The sequence below is a fragment of the Berghia stephanieae genome, chromosome 1 (assembly GCF_034508935.2).
Source record: "Berghia stephanieae isolate SIO BIC M18660-M18661 chromosome 1, UCSD_Bste_1.3, whole genome shotgun sequence".
Taxonomy (NCBI): Eukaryota; Metazoa; Mollusca; class Gastropoda; order Nudibranchia; family Aeolidiidae; genus Berghia; species Berghia stephanieae.
The window spans coordinates 24,755,693-24,778,570 of NC_088360.1; the positions used below are offsets into that span (position 1 = coordinate 24,755,693).

At 36.1% G+C, this 22,878-nt stretch overlaps 1 protein-coding gene across 1 annotated transcript in view; it reads left to right on the forward strand.

The window, feature by feature from the left end:
* The first annotated feature begins 7,710 nt into the window (after window positions 1-7,710).
* LOC144970812 (eukaryotic translation initiation factor 3 subunit E-A-like) overlaps window positions 7,711-22,878 on the forward strand; it is a 30,697-nt gene continuing 15,529 nt past the window's right edge. Inside the window, exons 1-6 of the mRNA XM_078910849.1 lie at window positions 7,711-7,859; window positions 15,365-15,482; window positions 16,035-16,152; window positions 18,147-18,189; window positions 21,512-21,616; window positions 22,596-22,721. Of these exons, the coding sequence (XP_078766975.1) occupies window positions 7,770-7,859; window positions 15,365-15,482; window positions 16,035-16,152; window positions 18,147-18,189; window positions 21,512-21,616; window positions 22,596-22,721 (600 nt within the window). The 5' untranslated portion in view covers window positions 7,711-7,769. The remainder of the gene's footprint in view (window positions 7,860-15,364; window positions 15,483-16,034; window positions 16,153-18,146; window positions 18,190-21,511; window positions 21,617-22,595; window positions 22,722-22,878) is intronic.

Consider the following 22,878-nt stretch of genomic DNA (forward strand, 5'->3'; position numbering starts at 1 on the left):
GAAGTGAGTAGAAAAGTGCCAGAAGACAATAGAGAATAAAAATTTTTTTCGCGGCGGTGGTGGGGTTTGAACCTGCGACCTTATTGGTACGACAACTCCGCCTGGCAGGTGAGAGCGTGGCTCTACCGTGTGAGCTATCCACGAACACTAAAATATTCGTTTCAAACCCAAAGTCATTTCTAGATCCCTCTCTCACCCACTTCTTGAGATCGCCGATTCGTTCACCACCATCGCGAAATAATTTTGACCAGCAGTTAAGCTTAATAGCCAATATTCTCATCACAAACATATAACATAGAAACGATTAAGACATTGAGTATGCTCCGGTGTATGGGTGAATTTTTAATTCAGAAAAGTGAGTGGAGCAGGCACTTATGTTGGTAACAACAAGATATGAAGTGAGTAGAAAAGTGCCAGAAGACAATAGAGAATAAAAATTTTTTTTTCGCGGCGGTGGTGGGGTTTGAACCTGCGACCTAATTGGTACGACAACTCCGCCTGGCAGGTGAGAGCGTGGCTCTACCGTGTGAGCTATCCACGAACACTAAAATATTCGTTTCAAACCCAAAGTCATTACTAGATCCCTCTCTCACCCACTTCTTGAGATCGCCGATTCGTTCACCACCATCGCGAAATAATTTTGACCAGCAGTTAAGCTTAATAGCCAATATTCTCATCACAAACATATAACATAGAAACGATTAAGACATTGAGTATGCTCCGGTGTATGGGGTGAATTTTTAATTCAGAAAAGTGAGTGGAGCAGGCACTTATGTTGGTAACAACAAGATATGAAGTGAGTAGAAAAGTGCCAGAAGACAATAGAGAATAAAAAATTTTTTCGCGGCGGTGGTGGGGTTTGAACCTGCGACCTTATTGGTACGACAACTCCGCCTGGCAGGTGAGAGCGTGGCTCTACCGTGTGAGCTATCCACGAACACTAAAATATTCGTTTCAAACCCAAAGTCATTACTAGATCCCTCTCTCACCCACTTCTTGAGATCGCCGATTCGTTCACCACCATCGCGAAATAATTTTGACCAGCAGTTAAGCTTAATAGCCAATATTCTCATCACAAACATATAACATAGAAACGATTAAGACATTGAGTATGCTCCGGTGTATGGGGTGAATTTTTAATTCAGAAAAGTGAGTGGAGCAGGCACTTATGTTGGTAACAACAAGATATGAAGTGAGTAGAAAAGTGCCAGAAGACAATAGAGAATAAAAATTTTTTTCGCGGCGGTGGTGGGGTTTGAACCTGCGACCTTATTGGTACGACAACTCCGCCTGGCAGGTGAGAGCGTGGCTCTACCGTGTGAGCTATCCACGAACACTAAAATATTCGTTTCAAACCCAAAGTCATTTCTAGATCGGCGATCTCAAGAAGTGGGTGAGAGAGGGATCTAGAAATGACTTTGGGTTTGAAACGAATATTTTAGTGTTCGTGGATAGCTCACACGGTAGAGCCACGCTCTCACCTGCCAGGCGGAGTTGTCGTACCAATTAGGTCGCAGGTTCAAACCCCACCACCGCCGCGAAAAAAATTTTTATTCTCTATTGTCTTCTGGCACTTTTCTACTCACTTCATATCTTGTTGTTACCAACATAAGTGCCTGCTCCACTCACTTTTCTGAATTAAAAATTCACCCCATACACCGGAGCATACTCAATGTCTTAATCGTTTCTATGTTATATGTTTGTGATGAGAATATTGGCTATTAAGCTTAACTGCTGGTCAAAATTATTTCGCGATGGTGGTGAACGAATCGGCGATCTCAAGAAGTGGGTGAGAGAGGGATCTAGAAATGACTTTGGGTTTGAAACGAATATTTTAGTGTTCGTGGATAGCTCACACGGTAGAGCCACGCTCTCACCTGCCAGGCGGAGTTGTCGTACCAATAAGGTCGCAGGTTCAAACCCCACCACCGCCGCGAAAAAAATTTTTATTCTCTATTGTCTTCTGGCACTTTTCTACTCACTTCATATCTTGTTGTTACCAACATAAGTGCCTGCTCCACTCACTTTTCTGAATTAAAAATCGACCTTCTCAGAACGCTCTCGCTCACAGCATTTCCCAACAGAATGTCCCGTTTGACATTTTTATCTGCCAAATTCCTTAAATCTGTGGTTAAAGTGTTTTGGCTTCTAATTATTAATTTTTATTTTTTTGACATTTTGGCACAATTTTCATTTGGCACTTCTCTCGACGCGATTTTAATTACTTGTCTTAAATCTGGATAAACCTGCTTCAAATAAATGGTAACTGATTTTCACCTGTAAATAAAACGAGAGGAAAAGTTTGGGAATTTGTATTTTAAGACACTAAGTAATATTCCTGGCGGCGGGATGATAAAAATAAATATTTATTAACTCAAAGTTATACATCAAATTATGAATATTATCATGCTCGGATAAATTTGCCGTGACAATGACTCATTTTGGCATTTTCGTGAAAACTATCTTACAAACCTGCCCTCGTATTTCAACATAATAAATGTGTGACCTTTCGGCTGTAATTAAAATAATATCACAGCATTTTGTATTTCCATTAATCCCAATATTAATGAGCGTTATTAAGCAAATATTTTCATTAAAGAAGGAGTAGAAAGCATAGACAATTCAAAAAGGCGTTGCTGCGGAAAAGAAACAAAAAATTAAATTAATTATATTCAGATTTGTAATAAGTGGCGTGTGTTTTCTCAGCTGCCCTTCGATGCACAGCTGCAAAAGTTTGTATGAACTTCTGATTATGTCTTAATTAAAAAGTATTTTTTCATGAATTTTAAAACAGGATTTCTCTTTTTATAGCTATATTCAGGGACGGCTGGTAATAATGGGCAGGGTGGGCAAATACCAGCCTGTTTTTTCAAGTTATATGCTGTATTACCAGGTCCGAAATAATCTAATTTAAATTAGATAATTTCAAAAGTTACTACTTAAACTTGATACTTCGTACTGAAATCAATTTGTGTTTATTTTTGATAGATTGCGAATCACCATGCACCCCGTAATGCATAAACCAGGATACGCTCCTGTTCTTTTTTATCACCCCCCCCCCCCCTGACAGCGAACTAACTCCGATTTTTGCTGTCTGGCCTCTCTAGTACTCGGTCGGGCTAATTCAAATGAGCCCACCTTATTAACCAGTGAACACTTAATAGAAATTTTGGCAAACGAACTTTTTCTTATTTATTGCCTTACTTGTGCTGGTACCATTGATGTAATGACGTTGGGAAGGTTCCAGTATTGAATTAAATCTATTAATTTACTAATTTTATATCAATTTAGTATTAATTTGTGTTGTTTTTATATATGTGTTTATCCATTTAAACTATTTCTTTTTTCCTCGTTTTCTTTAGTGCTTCTCAAAACTCATTTATTTAGATTGTTTTCTTATTTGTTTTGTTGTTGTTGTTTTGTTTTTTTTTTGGGGGGGGGGGGTTAACAAATTAACTTGTTAGTTCTTTTTTTTTAATTCTTAAAGTAATTACCGCTGTATTTTTATTGCCAGACAAAATAATTTTGCAAAACAATGTAATTTTCTATTATATTCCCTCTAATAAAACAAAACACTTTTATTCAAAAGTCACGACTAAATAAATATATAAAATACAACCACCATTTTGGTTTTCTCAAAAATTGAATTAGTATACGAGAAATACTCTTCTGAGAAAGGAGAGAGTTGAATTCTAAGTTATAGAGGAAATAAATACGTTTAAAGGAAGGGTGGGCAGATTCCGTACTTGCCCGTCCTGAAGCTAATACATACATAAGATAGTTTGTGATGAAGAGGCGGGAAGCTAGGGGTTGGTTGGGTAAGGAGTAAAGGTAACACGGTCGTTATTGTGATAGTCTAACGAATGCATGAGGAGAGATTGGTAGCATTATTTTGTCTTAATTGTATTGTATGAAGTATTGGCGAAAGCCTAAGATTAAATAAACTTTGTTTTTGTTTGTCTTATTTTGACTATGGAACTGATACTTGTCATAGCAGACCTGCCTACTTGAATTAGGAAAATAAAAATCGTAATTTTCAGGGCTAATAAAATCGTATATATTTTAACTACCCTTTAAAAAAATCACCGGAATTTTTGTCTGTTTTGATAGATATCAAATTTTAAAAAACGAGAAAAACTGATTGGAAACGTAATAATGATGGTGATGGTGGTAGTGATAGTGGTAGCGGTGGTGGTAGTAGTAATGATGGTGGTGGTAATAACGATGATGGTAATATTATTATTGTTATTATTATTAACATTATTATTATTATTATTATTATTATTATTATTATTATTATTATTATTATTATTATTATTATTATTATTATTATTATTATTATTATCATTATTATTATTATTGTTATTGTTATTATTGTTATTATTATTATTGTTATTATTATTACAGTAGTACAATAGCAATAAAAACAATATCAACATCATCATACAATTTCCGTCATCGTCTCCACAACTATCATTCTAAACAACAGCACCACCAAAACCACTACCAAAATTACATCCTCCTCCTCCACCACTACCACCGCTACCACTATTCCAACCACTACCACCACCGGCACAATCATTCTAACCACCAAGAGAGCAGTAAAATGATGCAATTTGAGCTCTGAATGAAACTCGTTTCATATCGCTGTTGTTGCTTCTCAATGAAAACTTTAAGGTTACTACATACTACTGAAAACCAGTAATGTAACAGAATTATTAATCTCGCCGTTGAGGGATTAAAGCATCTCTTTAATTTTTCGAGTGAACGAAATGGACTTGTATTGTCAAGGTGTTGTCGCATTATGTCTCGTCGCTTTATTTTTTTGTTGTATTCTCTTTCGTGATTCATTTTTGATTACGTTTGGAATAATTAAAATCTACTGGTATTGTTATTTCATTGTGAATGTGATTATTTGTGGTTGAAATATTATTTTTTAAATGTGAAAAAAATAATAATTAAAAAAATAATTATATATAATATATATATATATATATATATATATATATATATATATATATATATATATATATATATATATATATATATATATATATATATATATATAACCGAATCATCTTTGCCCCACCACTGTAAATAGGCTAGAACCGCCACTGGCTATATTAAAATCGATAACTGGTTCGGTATCAAAATTATGAATTTTCCTTTATCCATTTTGAAGAAATTCGTTAAAATGGAATGGAATGTTCGGTTAATTGGAACTTATATGATGTACATACAGTATCTGAATACGAAGGGATGAATGGCAATACTTAAATATCAGATATATTATACATTTTTTATAACTATCAATACATATTACTGGGGAATACAAATTGTGATAAAGAACATTACGCGCTTCCAACATTGTTTTGATTGCTAAGAGGATGACATAGATTTAATGTAGACTGGTCAACAGTAGAAATTCATCAATTTTTGATACAGTGTTTCCACAAATATGTACATGTGTTCAACAATAACAACTACAAAAACAACAACAAAAAAAGAAATCCGGGACACATCAATCATCACATTCTGATGACGAGGATGGCGAAAATGAGAAAAGGAACGTCTACGGAAAGATTTCGTGGCATCACTCTATCCAATGAAATGTAATTTTTCTCCAGCTTGTGAAGGTTGGAGCATGCCTTTTCGTCAGTATTCCCTTGTTATGTCATTTATTGCATCGTCGGTTAGAGTAAATTTGGTGATCCTCCTCTCAATCTTTCCCTTTACTGGACCCAAATGAGCTCGATTCGATTGCGCTCACGGTGATATGGGGGAAGTCACGCAACCTCGTGTCAAAACTCCCCGATAGACAGTCTGCTTTGAAAACTCTTTCTGCTTTGTTACTTTTCACTAAGGAGTATTAGTTAGCCCTTTGATAAATGGCCAGAATATGTAGTGCTGCCTGATTGAAGCCATGAAATCATAATACCAGCTTTTATAGATGCCGAAGTTGGAGCCTTGAAGTAATCATGGGCAACAGAATGGTAGCTTTGTCCAAGACAATACAGCTGAGTGCTTCGAGAGAAGGAAGCAAACGGTTCTTTGGCCAGTCTTCAAAAACCCCTGCATTGACCTTAAAATGATATCTCTACTTTCCAGATTATGAAGAGAAGAAAAAATGGCATGGCATCCTCCTAAATATCCAGTATCTTCACCACCTGCAAGAATAACAATGATCCTCTGTCCAGAACCCATGTGTCTTTTTCTATCCGGATTATCAAACGTCCATTCCTTTGTCGGATGTTTACGTTCACCCAGCTCCATGCATCTTTGGAAGATATCCATATCACAGTTGTCCAGGATCCTTTTCTTACCAAGTCGTTCCACATTGCTAATATCTCTGTCGTATTTTGATAATCATCTTCTCAAGGTTGATTGTGAAATTCCAATTCCATATCCATCCTCTTTAATGGATTATCGATCGATATAAGAAAGCTTCTCTTCGCAGCCTTACGATAGTGGCACCGATAAGGTATCGTATCGTGAGCTTATAGGTTTTGGAAACCTTTAAATGCTCTGTAAAACGTCCATGCATAGATACAACTTTTAAAAGTTATATAAACAGCATTCATTGTTAATTTTATATTATTGAGTCCCAGGTTTCAGATGACCAAATTGAAAAAACACACGGGAGTCTCGAGTCCCATTTGGGCATTTTATCCATTTATTTATCTATTTGTTTATTTATTTATCCCTATTTATTTATTTGTTTATTTATTTATTTACTTATATATTTATCCCTCCTTATTTTTCTTTGTTCACAACTAGTTGCTCAATGACCAAGAATATACGACTTAAGTATGGGATCTTGGCAAGACGGTGGGCTACGTCAAGACTCATAAATAAAATCCATACCATGAGAAAAATCGCTTTGTTGCAAGCTGTTACCTCATTCGGGGACAGGTCTCGATCAATCCTATTACGCGAATATGTCTAATAGAAAACCATTTACCTTTGACCAATGGACAAACATTATTCAACCCGCGTGAAAACCTAGGTTGTGTAGTCCATGACTTATGACTTATAACACCCGTGATAATAATAATAATAATAATAATAATAATAATAATAATAATAATAATAATAATAATAATAATAATAATAATAATAATAATAATAATGATGGTGATGATGATGATAATAATGATAATAATAATAATAATAATAATAATAATAATAATAATAATGATGTGTGATGATGATGAGATAATAATAATAATAATAATAATAATAATAATAATAATAATAATAATAATAATAATAATAATAATAATAATAATAATAATAATAATAATAATAATAATAATACTGTCCTTCGGGTTAATCCTGGTCTATTCAGCGTTGAACGGACAATTGCTATTGCTCGCTCCCCTTTGTAAAGAACAGTCATATTTTACAGAATACTTTCCACCAGCTCTAACATATCCATCTACCCAATCACTTCTGGGTGGAAAGGGCGGTTAGAAAAAAGATAAGTACATCTTGTGGAGAAGCAAGAGGAGGAGGAGGGGGAGAGGAGAAGGAGAAGGAGTAGGAGGAGGAAGCACAGAAAAAAGGAGGAGCTTTTTTCTGTGGGAGGAAGAGGAAGAGGAGGAGAAGGAGGAGGAGGAGGAAGAGGAGATGGAAGCACAGATGAGAGTCTGTGGATGGAAGTAAAAAACTATGTAAAAGAAAAGAGAACCGGATTGTCGTCTCTTTGTATGATTAATTGATGCCTCACATTCATCTTCCGGTACTTTTCACCGGCGTGAGACGTCAAAATGGCGGAGTTCGACTTGACTACAAAGTTGGGAGCCTATTTAGATAGGCATTTAGTTTTCCCCTTGTTGGAATTTTTGACTGTAAAGCAGGTTGGTGTATAAGTTGTCAATGGCAAAATCCATTATTGTATTGATTTTGAAAATTACATTAGGTATTATAACTTTAGTAACAATACAGCTGTCAGTTCAATCTTCCTCTTCTTCACATTTTCATTTTCTAGGCACTTTGATAAAATTTTCAAACTCAAAATATCTTAATTTGACCCAGTCAGGGGGATGGGACTTGAAAAAACATAAAATTTGACACCTTATTTGTTTCTCTACGACTTAGGGTTCCAGAGTTATTTATATTTTTCTGTTGACATTTTTTGTCAATTTTACAGAGAGAATCTCTCACTGCTGCCTCAAAACCAGCATCTCGCGGCTATCGGGAAATTTTGAGTTTTGCAGTCAACATGGCCCACTTATTGTTTTCAGTAATTTTGTTTCAATTAAAAAATAAATGGCAAGTGTTAGGTATCATTTTAAAGGTCAGAAAATAAGCTTTATTTTCATATAAATCATTTTCATGTATGAAAAGTATGGACAAAATTAAGGATAAATGAAAATGGAAAAAAATATGAGGTTTTTGTAAAAAAAAGTGGGGTTGATGGCGGAAAAAATAAAATAATGAGCGAGTGTATCAATTTTGATGAAATTTGGCAGAGATGTTCTTCAATTGATTGTCTATCGATGTATGAAGTATAATTAAAATGTATCCATAATTTAAAAAGTTCTTATAAGTCAAAATTTGATCAATTTTTATTTCAATAGCTTTCTGAGAAATACAATCAGGAATTAAGAATAAAATATAGCGTTAGAAAGCTTGTTTTGTGCCCTTTAAAATGATACCAACATTAGTCACATAGGTTCACAAATAACGCCATGGTGACCAAAACATTAAAGGGCCAAAAATAAAGTTCCAAAAAACGAGTTTCACCTTACAGTGAGCCTATCGGCGGCCACTGAACTGGAGTTATCAAAGTGCCTTCATTTTCACAAGTTCCTCCGTCAGGTCCTCAGTCAGTCACAGTTTAGTGCATGGGCCAGTGGGCGAAACCCTCCCCCCCCTGGGGGAGTTTTCGCCACATGGTTTTTCTGAAACAGCAATATATCTTGAGTATTAATCCGGGTGTTACCGTTTTTTCAAGTGTCATTTACGAGAGTTACGGCCCTTGAAAGGTCATTAGGTGCAATTTTTTGTGAAATCGTTTTTGTGCATAAAATGGTTATTTATCACCTTAAAATTGTTCCACATACAATCAATAATGGAATTTTATTGTAATTTCTCATTTTTTGCCTCATATCATAAAATATTTTACAAAGCCATATAGCGTTTTTAAATCTTTGATGGCCATTTTCTCTATAATTTGAAAAAAAAATCTATTACAGTGTACTTGTTTCCCTTCAGGATGAATAAACAAGAGGGATTTTGCACTAGCACAATTCAGGCATGCTTCAGGGACATATAACACAAATTAATCCGGGTGTTACAGTTTTTTCAAGTATCATTTACAGGAGTAATGGCCCTTGAAACGTCATCGGGTGCAATTTTTCGTGAACTCATTTTTGTGCATAAAATGATTGTTTATCACCCTAAAATTGCTTCAAATGCAATAAATAGTGGAATTTTATTGTCATTTCTCATTTTTTGCCTCATATCATAAAATATTTTACAAAGCTATATAGGGTTTTTAAATCTTTGATAGCCATTTTCTCTATAATATGAAAAAAATATATATTACAGTGCATTTGAGAGTGCCTCATCAGAGGAAAGAAAACTGCAAGAAGCTGCTGTAACCTTGAGACATTTGATTCTAGATTCTTTCAAAGATCATTCACAAATGCCTTGGCCCCCCACATCAGAGTATTTGCTATCTGCTCAAGACCAACTTCCTTCTGCTCTGATCAATTGTTTTACTACACTCCTATCCAAGCGAGGTGCAGGACATATGAGTAGTAGGTCTGAAAGACTTGTACGTTCCATGGCCCAAGATGTTTGTTATAATGTCACTTGTGGACAATGGAAAATGCCTAAACATTTACTTCTGGGGATGACTGTGAGGCATTTGACTGGAAGTTTTCAGATTATAAACATCCTTAACCGCTTTGGACATTGCGCATCCCACTCTACTCTTTTGGAACTGGAGATTGCAATGTGCGACAGTGTTGTTGAATGCTCCACAAATCTTCCTTCTGCCGCATTGGCACATCCAAAAATCACCCATTTTTGCTGGGATAATTTCGATCTCACAGAGGAGACCACTGATGGGTCTGGCACCACACACTCTACTCATGGCATCATGATCCAAGAAATAAAAGAAGGAAACTTGGAAAGAAAAATAGAGCAACAAAATGTCACGACTGGAAAAACAAAGAAAAGGTCAGCAACTTTCAAACCCATCCAAATTCAGCCTTGCTTTGCAACTGGAAGAGCAGAACCTTCTCTGACTGTTTCCACAACAACAGTAGAAAACAATCAAGAAAGACAGCTGCACCAAGATAATTTTCTGTGGGTGTTCTGTAGGATGAAGTTGAATTCAGACGGAGAACGTTTCCCTGGCTGGAAAGGTTGGCTTTCATCAACAACTCCAAACCCCCAAAATGAAAATGAAACCAACATGCCTTCAATTGTTGAATATATGCCTGTCATCAATGCTCCCATAACTGAAGCAGCTACAGTACAGAAGGTGCTACAACTATCTTTGGAGGCAACACAAGAGCTTGGTCAGCCATATACATTTGTAACATTTGACCTTGCTGTAGCAAAGAAAGCTTACGATATTGTCTGGCAAAACCCACAGCTTTACAATCATCACCTGGGTGTCTTTCACACCATAATGTCATATCTTGGTGCCCTGGGAAAGCTCCAAAGTGGATCTGGTTTTGAAGAAATTGTGACTGAAGCAGGGCTATGTGCACATGGTTCTATGGATAGGGTTATGAGTGGAAAGAACTACAACAGGGCTATAAGCGGGTGGTTGGATGGGAGCATCACCCTTGAATCATATACCTATGATGTTCGCATGGGTGTACGATCCGATAGTGATGTCGTTTCTTCTTCTCTTTACTAGCCTATCCTGCTTCTTTGGTTTGTGATTGTATTTTTGACAGGGGGTATTTTTTTTTCTGTAAATCTTCTGCCTGTTTGTTCTTGGTTATTTATAATTTAGCTTATGATATCTTTAGGTTATGATTTTGATTTACATTTGTACTATTTTTGTTAGATTGCTTGTTTTTCTGTTTCAGCGGTCTCTCATATAACCTCAATTGTGTTGGAAGAGACCTAAAGCAACAAACAAACAAACAACAGGGCTATACGAGTGCATGTGTCTGTTTTGGAGGCTCTAGAGAGGCTTCTGCTTGCAAAATTTGAGCAGGACACGGATTCAAAACTCAGTAAAGACCTCATGTCTTACATAAAGGAATTCACCGAAGGAATTTCAAGCCATACAGCTAATAAAATTCTCCAGTCAACTGTGTATGCTGAGTTATTTTCCCAGTATGAAGCCTTCAAAGAGAGTGTCCGCTCAGGAAAGTACGGAAAAACTGCACAATACTGGATCCAATACATGGACAGAGTTTGGCTTCTCCTCCAGTTTCTGCGAGCTACAAAGACAAACAACTTTCTTCTTCATATATCTTGTTTAAAAGAACTGTACCCACTGCTTTTTACCATGAATCACCACAATTATGCCAAGTATCTCAGTGTATATTTTGTGTCACTAGCCAACCTGATTCATTCCCACCCAGGGGCAGAAGAAATGTTACAAGATAATGGATTTAGTGTCTCCAGATCAAGGACGCCTGCTGGAAGAATAGCAGTTGATATGACCATTGAACAAACAATAAACAAACATGCAAAGACAAAAGGAGGTATTGTTGGGTTCAGCAAGAGTCTTCCAAGCTATTACCGTTGGAGTGTAACAAGACACAATCGAGCAGAATATGTATCAGTATCAGCAACCCAAAGAATGATCAGCAACAACTGTATGGATATAGACACCCACAAAGAATTGAGCCTTGCAGAAAAAAAGACAAAGTGAAAAGCGAGTGCAAAAGATCCTCCAGGCATTTTCAGCATTTATCAATCCCTTTGAAGTTGAAGATGGTCTGGTCAGTCTAGCTTCAGGAATGAAAGTGCAAGAGGATGTTGCTGATGACCTGCTAGCCGTGGAAAAAACAGGAAAAAGATTGAACGTTTTGTTGAAAACAGACTGAAGGAAAAGACTGTAGAATTTCACAAGCCATTAGAAAGGAACAAGACCAAGACATTTGCATCATTGAGGAAAGTGGTAACAGTGAAAAAAGACATGAACGTGGTCAAAATCAAGGCACAAAGAAATTTATTTGGCCAACTTCTTGTTTTGTCCCAAGAGGACAGTGTTGATCTTCAAAAATTTCTTCAATATCCTCTAACACCTACTCCATGGTCGCTGGCTTCATCAGATGGTTTACCTCTGAAGACCAACAAAGCAACTCTGTTGCACAAGCTCACGCCTGACAATTCATTAATGTTCGAGGATTATGCAAAAAAAAAACAAACACCGTTTACATTGTTGATGGCAATGCACTGTTACAAACTCTGTCAGCAATCCCAAATACATTTGGTGAAGTAGCCAAACTTACATTTTCCTCCTTACCACAAGCAGCTTGTGTACACTTTGTGACTGATACTTACATAGAAGATTCAATCAAAGGTTGTGAGAGATTGAGGAGAGGATCTTCTGAAGATAATGCATACTTGTTAAGAGGATCTGCAACAACAGTGCCCAGACGTTGGAAATCATTTCTCAGCTGCGTTGATAACAAAAGATCCCTTATCAGGTTTCTCCTCAAGGAATGGGAAAGTAACGAATATGCAAAGAAACTGAGAAACAGGGAAATCTTCTTTGTCTGTGAAGAGAGATGCACCTTACTTTACAGTGACACGGATGAATTTACCACAGCTGTACCTTGTCTAGATCTCTACTCATCACAGGAAGAGGCAGACACACGAATTATACTGCACTGTCAACATGCTTCCCGCCAACCAAACTGTGAAACAATTGTTGTCAGATCACCAGACACGGATGTCTTCTTACTTCTCCTTTCATTCTCAGAGACAATTGGAAAGACCCTGATTTTTGATACTGGCTGTGGCAACAACAGGCGACAAATCAATGTCTCTCAGATAGCAAAGACTTTGTCTAAACAGATGTGTGATGCATTACTTGGTGTCCATGCATTCACAGGCTGTGACACAACAAGTTGCTTTGCTGGGCAAGGAAAGCTGAAAGCTCTAAAATTTCTTCAAAAGGAGGAAGATCTTAGAATTCTGTTCTCCAGATTTGGAACATCAGCAGCTGTTTCGAGTAATGACTGTCTCATGTTAGAGTCATTTGTGTGCAAGCTGTATGGCAAAACCTCATGCACAAGTGTCAACAAAGTGAGGTATGACATAGTTCGCCAGCGTTTCAAAGGAAAGAAAGGTACCATCTCATGCAGTGGTGGAATTGATCTGTGTCAGATGCCTCCTTGTAGTCAAGTATTGTCACTGCACATATCAAGAGCCAACTTTCAAACTCTCATTTGGAGGAATGCAGTGTGCCAGAATCCTAGCATTCCAAAACCAGAGGATAACGGTTGGCAGAGAAATTCTGCAAATGAATTGAGAGTACAGTGGTTCAAAGATGCTTTCATTCCAGATGAGTTGCAGGAAATTGTGTATGAAGAAAGCTGCACCAGTACTGACGAAGATACATATGCCGAGGATGGTAGTGATAGATTTGACAGTGATTTCCTTGACGACACTTCAGAGGACGAAGAGGATTTTGCTACTGATGATGAGGATATGTAATAAATTGGTGAGCAGTGCAAACTGTTAAGGAATAAAGCATGTTTGCAAAACACATAAGGATATTGTTTTTATGTACTTACTGCATCTTGAATCAAGAATCCCTTTTGAGTATCAATTATTCTTCATAATATAACAATGCGATTTCGTTCAAAATTCTTCGGTAATGATGCTTCACTTGGGTTGTGAAATAATTAGTCTTTTTTCATGATATATCTATTGTTTTTACCACACCTTCAACTTACGTTTAAATGTGACAACTGGACATCAATACCATGTTTAAAAAGAATGAAAATTATGATGAATTTGGCATCCCACAAAGTGGAGAAAAATTTAAGGGTTGCGTACACTTTTAGTTTTTCCTGTGACGTAGAAATATGAAGGTTGTTGTTGAGGCTTGGGCCATAGCTTTCTTCAGTGCTACATTTTTAATGAACATGCTGTTTTTGGCCATATTTAAAATAATTTTTGTGTAAATCACTGAAATAGCCCATAAGTTTAGATATGACATTTCATGAGATTACTGACAAATTGTTTCAACTTTCTGTGAATCTATATAATATTTACAAATTGAAAGCTTGTGCACATAGTTTGATAGTATATTCAATTTCCTTCAGTTTGATACCCAATTTGCATATATTTGAATTAATATTGTAGTCTCCAGAGCCTTTGAAAGAAATGTTGTCTCTTTTTTGCAAGGGGACACAACTCACTTTTTTCAAAGGGCCATAACTCTCTTAAATGACACTTATTTTTACGGTAACAGTGGAATTTGTATGGCCAATAAGTTTTATTATTTGAAAAACATAGTGGCATAAACTCCCAAAGGGGGGGGAGGGGGGTCCCAGTGGCCTAAGCACCAGTTGTCGTGATGTGAGATTATATTAATCAGAATAATACCTAGACCTCTGTATGTTTTAACAGGATGAAAACACGCGATTTTAAGAATGGAACAATCGGGGGAGAAAAAAAAAGCCCACTGACTGTTGTATCCAGTTCCAGAATCCAGCGCCTCACTCACACTCAGCAGACTCGGCAAACTCAAACTCAAACGACCTGACCTGGGCTTCAGCCTGGGGATAAGTATAGGATAAGGATAATAAAATAATAATAATATTAGAATAGTCTGATGCTTTTTAAAACCCATTTACTTTTGATATCATTTGATAGGCATAAGGCATAGGACTGTCCAAATTTATGGGTGATGTTTTTATTTTAATAAAGTCACAAAGTGAAGTGAAATCAAAAGTTGCTAATCATAATCATAATCATAATCAAACAAAAGGTAAAAGTAAAAGCTCCAAATTGATTATATGGACTGTGAATTCCCCCACTGGACAGCCTCGTGACAAGCTGACGACTTACCGAGGTTGTGTATCACTATCACCGCGCCCCTTTTTATTAAAACTTTAACGGCCTGTCTCATCAATACCCCAAATCCAAATACTTGGATTTTGAGATGACAATGACAAACCCATGTCTCCTTTGGTACAACTGCATTTTCTACTTACTCTTACTTAATGATGGAACGTTTATTTTGGTCCCCAGTCTTCTTAGCAGGAACACAAGCCTGTCTTACTACAATTACAAACAATTAAGATAAGGTTTGTAGTTGTAGTGTCTCTTTCCTGCCTTATTCTGTTTTTATTTATAATTAAATTTAGGACAGAGAGTTAATTATGTTAATTGAATTGAAAATCATTTAAAAAATCTGTTGCAGTTGTATGATGAGAAGGAAATGCTCATTGGGAAGCTCGACTTACTGAGCAACACAAACATGGTAGATTTTGCCATGGATGTTCATCGTAACCTTTATCCTGACCAAGCTGTCCCTACCAGTAAGTAGAATTAGTTAAATTTAGCTTTGAAACGTGATGTCTACAATGACTCTTAGAAGTTTCAGAACAGTGAATTTATATAATAACAGCTACAAAAACAAAACAAATTAAAATGTCACCATTGCTTAGAGTAGCTGAAAACATCCTCATCAGCCAACAATAAAAGTAATCAAAAATGGAATATTTAATGTAAAGTCAAGAAAGACAGGGGAGGAGATAACATCTTGTCTGGATAAATGACGAAGAAAGGGTGAAAACCTTTCAAATTTCATTGACTTTTTTTTTAGCAATACATAGTATGCTTGTACCATTCTCGTTGAGAATAGAGCCATGAATACATGTTTTCCAGACCCTGCAGCTGTAATAACAACCTCGCCCAGGATGAGTAATTTTGATAGTAAATAACATCATCTCAGGTATTTTCATACTTGTTATGTGAAATACATGCTTTGGCTTTATACATGCTATTTGCGTAGGCCCATGCACTGAAGTTCTTACATTTTTCAATCCATGAGCACTGTCAACTAATTAATTTTAAATTTATTATTTAAGCCCTTAAAGACAAGCGTCAAGAGGTAGTGGGACAGTTGAAGGATCTACAAAGCAAGGCCAACACTGTCACAGAAATATTTGAAAAGCCAGAAGTACAGAGGCAGATTCAAAATTCAAGGTATGTTCAGCCATTCATTTTCAAATAATTTCAGACAAGATTTTTTTCGGGATGGTTTTCTCCTGTATTTCTCCTTCTGCTTTGTCTAGCATTGTTTCATAAATACATTTGCAGTTGTTTTTTTTTGTTTGTTTTTCCTTTTTTTCATCTATTATGTATCAGCCATTACCAGTAGAACCAAGTGTCATGTGCCTGGGTGGGTTCTTGCCCGTAGTGGGCAGGGAGGCGCTTACCCAGAGGATCCTACCCTTTCGCCGGAATCATTCAGTTTAATTGATCTACATTCAGCGATTCTGCATTCAAGGCAAAAATTCGACTTTTCAATAGAGGGACCATTTAAAACAAATCATATCTAGTAAAAACGTGTGGAGTTATGGTCTATTTTGTCATCATTCTATATGGTCAATCAAAACACATTCTGTGTGTCTGATTAGTCCTTCAAAGTGTTTGCAGTTGATTTAAGATAATATTATATTACAAGGGGGTCAATGACCTCCGGGTATTATTATTATTATTCTGGCTCCAATATGTGAGGTCAATGACCAAAGTATTATTATTTGTTGGTACCAATTGGGAGTATTATTGAGTGCAGTTGGCTACTCTCCCAATTTAATTTTGACAGTGTGTATATGGCAGCATACATACCACATGTGTTTGTATGGGTCTGTGTTGGTTCTGGGGCAGGGGTCCTGTCAAGTCTAATTCCATCCATGCAATGCTTTGCTCAGAGGCTGCCAGGGCCTGTGCCCTCTATTATTATTATGACTTGAGCCTCTTTTTCGTCTCTAGTCTCTAATCAATCACTTGTAAATTTTTACACATTTTATATTGTATCATATGATTACTTTTGGATTGACTATTATCTGCTGCAAAGCAAAACATAGTAAATTAGGATTACAGTAAGTTGATTCCGCTTTTTGGTCTCAAATTCAGCTTTCTTTGGTCTTCTGATTCCTCTTTGGGGCTATTGGAGATAGGAGCCTCTGCATACCTCTGTATCTATTTTCGAACTTGCTTTTTGTCTGTCTTTATCTTGGAATGAGATTACTTGGGTTTTGTCTTTTCCTGGACGGGTCCTTACTGAGAGGGAAACAGTCAAATGTATAGTTATAGTTTTGGGAGATGATATTCTTTTCATTGTAGATCATTTCTCTGTTATGTATTGTTGTCTTTGTTGTTTGAATGTATAATATAAGCATTTGAGTGTGCTGCTCTCTTAGACAGATCCTGTGCCTGGGTGAGATTTTTAGGTGATCTCATTGATGGTATGTTCTTGGAATCTACATCTGTTTCCTATTTGTACCATTCCGCCATACTTCTTTGCCTTACTTTTCTTGTGTGCGTTTAGTATAGAATTTTTTAATCCTCCCATTTTTTTCTTTTTACTGGTACTGAAATGACCGAATTATGTTGCAAGCCAAAAACACTTAAAAACAACAGAACAAGCAATTGCCATGTGTGCCAAATATTTAGTTGCCCATGTCAGATTAATTAAAAAAAAACCCAAAAGCAAACTCCATATTCTTATATTTGACCTTAAATGTTAAAGGCTAGATAAAAATGTTTCTTTCTTTTTTTTTTTTTTTTACTCTTTTTCTCATCAAATATTATATCTTTAAAATAGACCTCATACATTCTTAAGCATTATGAAGTGTTGATTTGTCTTTTAAATAGCTGCCAAAATCAAATGTCCGCTAATAATCAGATTTCCACTAGTTTTATTTTCCCTGCTATTTTCTGCTATTGTGATGAACTGACTCCCCACAGTTTGGATGTTGATGGTGATTCCTGCCATCATGCTCAAAATATACCTCATAATAATTATGTAGGTCCTTCCATGGCGTAGCTGAAAGACTTTTCAGATATTTTTACCTACTATATATATAGAGGTCTGATGAAAAAAAAAATCCGTTTTGAATAGAGGCAGAAACGGTTCCAGGCAATGTTTCATTCATAACACAATTCATTATATTTTTCTATTCTCCTTCATTCAGGGATGGCCGTCAGCTTTATGAATTTTTATCAAAGGAGTATGGGGTGAGTTTGTACTTTTTTTTTCCAATCCTAAACTTGGAGCTATCTTTTTTTTTAACAATTGTTTACTGAGTTTCATAATATATGATTTCTCAAAGAATATAATATTTTATTTTTTTTTAATTGCACCTGGAGGCAGACCTGCCGTTCATACCGATTTGCAAGACCTTTTTTTCGTATTTACCGATTTCCCGATTTACTTGCCGATCGTACCGATTTCCCGATCTGCATGCCGATCGTACCGATTTCACCAAGTGACCAAGGGCCCGCAGCCCTCCACCCCTCTCTTTTACGTTTACTTTGTGCTTTACGTTGCACGTTAAAATTTTCAAGTCTCGTGAACTTTGACCCGTCCCGCGATACCTCGATAGATCACATGACGTAGCGAGCCTCTTTGTGATGCCCTCACACAGATAGAAAACACACACGGCGCGTTATTTAGTTTTCATTTCCTTTGTGAAGCGACAGCGAGCTGTACTGGTAAACCACCGCGGTCCCTGGCTTCTGACTCGTTACCAAGTGCCACCATCTTTAAATAAGTTAGTAGTCCGATTGCCAGATTGGCGTTGTGCTTGTCATTTTGGGGGTTGGGGAAAAATAGGGGGGGGGGGGGGGGAGGTTGTGACGCTTTGGTTAGTTTGGGTTTGAGTGACAAGTGTCAAATTGTGACACTTGGGATCGACCAAAAAGGTAAGGAGGCTATTAAAGCCTTATGTTTTCTTAATAAATATTGTTTCTTATGCTTCGACCTCTAATTTTACGTCTCATACTGATTTTTTGCCCCAGATACTGATTTTTTTACAATGTCATACTGATTTCCTTTTTCGTGAAGTGGCAGGTCTGTGGAGGAATGATTTGGTCAAAGTAATGATAGATTATTATTATTCATAAATATGATTATTTGTTATTTAGATTGTGATTACAGAAAAGGTTAATAACTTTGCACCAAAGACTGATTTATATTGTTAGAAAATTAATAGAATGACAACCTGCCAATTCTCCTAGTTGTTTTGGGGAAGATGGCTTTGGTTCGGGCATTGTTCTTCTATCCTGGAGACCCGGGTATGAGTCCATCTGTCCATATCTTGATTTTTCTTTGAGCAAGAAACGTGGCCCCTTTTGCTCGCTTTGCACTGCAGCGGGCATCCTTGAGTTATCTCAGTCTTAATTTGAAGTAGACCTTTAAGGGGAGGGGCGCCACCTGAAATATCGATTTTTGGGTCAAAATATAAAATTTCAGTTTTTTATTTATTATAAAAGAACAATCATTTTTTCACATATTTTCAGCACTGAGAAGGTGATTTGGATAATATAAAGTTTGTAAATCGTCTTTCATAAACATGGAGTCGATATGAAAATATCAAACTTTTCAATTTTTTGTGAGAATTCAACTGAAAATAATAGGGCTGAAAAGCATTATAATACATATCGATGTTGTAGATTTTGATATCGATAGTTTAGTCTACTCTTTGCCCGTCTAGTTGACAAGGTTTCAGTCTCATAAATATCACAATATGGGCAGGGGAGGGGTTTAGAAACTGTTAGTCGCGAACAAAGATTGTGTGTCAAACAGCTGATTAGAGGTCAAGTTGTCAGGTAAATACAACGTGATCACGAATGGTGCGATCTGATTGGCTGACCTTGTTCTCGACCTCCGACTCCGCGCCAGGGATTGGATGTTGAGTCAGGGTGAAAGTTCGCCTCTATTACTTTTACTACGATTTGTTTACATTCCGATTGATCAATTGTTTTATCAAATTTTGACACGTATTCACGTTAATTATCTCTAAATATTTCCAATTTTTACTGGATTATTATAAATATACCTAAAGTGACCAAAAAATCCAAACGTTGGCAACAATTATATGCTACATAAGCCAAGAAAGCAAGAAAGTTATGATGGCTCATGGTTGATCCGTGGCCACAAATCTTTGATTGGAATTTGGTGTGTGAAAGTAGTATTATGATAAAGCGATTCCAAGCAATGCCACAGCGGAAAGAAATGAGATGGGCTATTCTTGCCGGTCTTTACCACGGTTATTCCACCAATGACTTCCCTCAACATAAGTATTGTCCTCCTGAACCGGACTCCAGATGCTTTTATAAAAAATATATTGCTGCCCATGTGTATCCTGTTGACACAAGCAGCGTCTACATACACCTTTGAATTTTGATTTGCTTCATGAGCACTTGAAGCCTGTATATGATTTGTTGTGAGATGAAGACAACACAAAATCCAAACGAAAGGTTTCATAATTCTGTTTGGTCAAGATGCCATAAAACAAACTTCCATTCCCTGAAAAAAGTTGAGTTTGGTGCAGAGTATAATTTTGGTCCAACAGAAATAACATCCCTGAAAGTGTCTTTGAGCATCGGTGGACTGGGAGAACACTCCCAGATGTTGAGTCAGGAAGCAGAGTCAAAAAGACTTGACCAAAGCATAAGGGTTGCTTAACATAAAGAGAAAAAAAAAAGAGGCAAAATGAAAGCTCAGACCCGTGAAAAAGCCCAGAGGGAGGCAGAAAAAGAACACGGGGGACCCTCATACGGTGCTGGTATGTTTTGAGCTGGTTGTACCGTTTTGTCTTATTATTTTCATTCATTGTTATCTTTGATCTCGTTTTTCTCAAAATGACATTTTTTAACAATCTTTTTTATCTTATTTTGTCATTTATCAATCAATTTGTTTAAAACTTTGCATGTCTAGAGCTATAGTGATTATCTAAAATCATACAGAAGGAATTTTAAATATCTTTATTATTTTTTGAAAAATTGACATTTTTATGTCAAAAAACATGATTTTTATCATACCGAAAAATTATTTTTAAAAAAAAATTTATAAATAAAAATCTATTAAAAATATTTAAAAAATGCTCTGTATTTTTTTTTATAATATACAAAAATACAACCATGCAAAATTTCAAGAAAATTCCATGGAAACTTATTGAGAAAGTAACTTTTAAAAATAGCACCCAGAGAAGAGTAAAATCCAAGATGGCGGCCGTCACCATGGCAACCGGACACGCCCACCGAAATAAATCACATGGTTCGAATCCATTGGTCATAGGCAATGTCCCAATATAAAAAGATATTGGATATAGCCATTATTCTTGAAAATAGTTTCAGGTGTCGCCCCTCCCCTTAAGAAAGAAATCTCTCGAGGTTGGATACAGGGAATATTCGTTATTTTATTTTAAATTTTATTTATAAAGATTATCTAATTAATAATTAGCTTGAAAATTGTCATATTAAAAAAAGATTCTTGAAGTTAAAACTGTGTTGCTATTATATGATTCAGACATTTTATTTCTTTCTTTTCCTGTAGTTTAAGCATGATATGATCAACACCCTGTACAACTATGCCAAATTCCAATACGAGTGTGGTAACTACTCAGGAGCTGCAGAGTTCTTGTACTTTGTCAGGGTTTTGGTAAGTGCTTTTCTCATTAAAAAAAAAATTTTGGTTTTAATTTCTTTGAGTTGTAATGATGGACTTCTTATTTGAAACTAGTATCATTCAGATATCCTTTGTAAAAGTATAGATTTTATAAAAAAATAATTATTTTTTTCTGTAAGGGTTAAAATACATATTTAATTCAATGTAATAGATATCAATCCCAAGCACCCCCACTGGCTGGGGATCCTGACCTCCCATAGTGGGCAGGGAGGTACATGCTGTGTCTTCTATCCCCCCGTACCCGTTTTCCAATTGTTTCCTGTCATTGTCTTGGAACTTAGTTTTGTCCTGATCCTTGCCGGAGTTCATTGGCTGGGAGGGAAACAGTCGAATGTATAGTTATAGTTTTGGGAGATGATATTTTTTTTCCTTGTAAATCATCTCTCTGTTATGCATTGTATTATGTTTAGTTTACAGGCCTGTCCTGTGTTTGTTTTTGGTTTTATATTTAATAGTCAAGTTTACATAAGTTGTATGACTAATTTGAGTCTTTACAGCCTGTCTGTGTTTGTTTTGGTTTTATATTTATAGTCAAGTTTACATAAGTTGTATGACTAATTTGAGTCTTTAACCGTTTTAATGGCATGTTTCTATTGGATTTTATAACAAAGGCAAGGCTTTTAATTCTGAACGTCTCATTTTATTTGAATGATCCAGATTGGTATACTTGAATAATTTTGAATTACTGCAAGTCTTTTTTTTTTTTTTCTTTTCCAATCAACATTTTAAAGGTAAAAATGTCTTTTGATTTTTTTGTTTTTTTCCCCTTTTCCTTTATGTAGTCCTTGACTTTGTATGAAAAACATAACAATTGTTACATATGTGATAATTCTGTTTTACAGGATTTATGAGTTGGCTGCTGTGTTATCAATACAAGTATTGATTATTGTCATATTTGACAGTCATTAGTAGTGTCATTATTTATTTAAATCTTTTTTTTTTTCTCTTTCAGATATCACCAAATGACAAAAATTTTCTGAATGCGTGTTGGGGAAAATTGGCCTCTGAGATTTTGATGCAAAATTGGGAATATGCTCTAGAAGACTTGAACAAAGTCAAAGAGCTCATTGATAACAATGTAGGTATTTTTTAATAATGCATTTGTGACCCACCGTCTCAATCTGGTATTACGTAAGGTGTCTCGTCTTGTCACAAAAAGTCAAGCAATGTTAAACATGGTTTGTGGTTGGTCGGTGACACTGATCATGAAAACTTTTGGTACTGACATTGTCTCC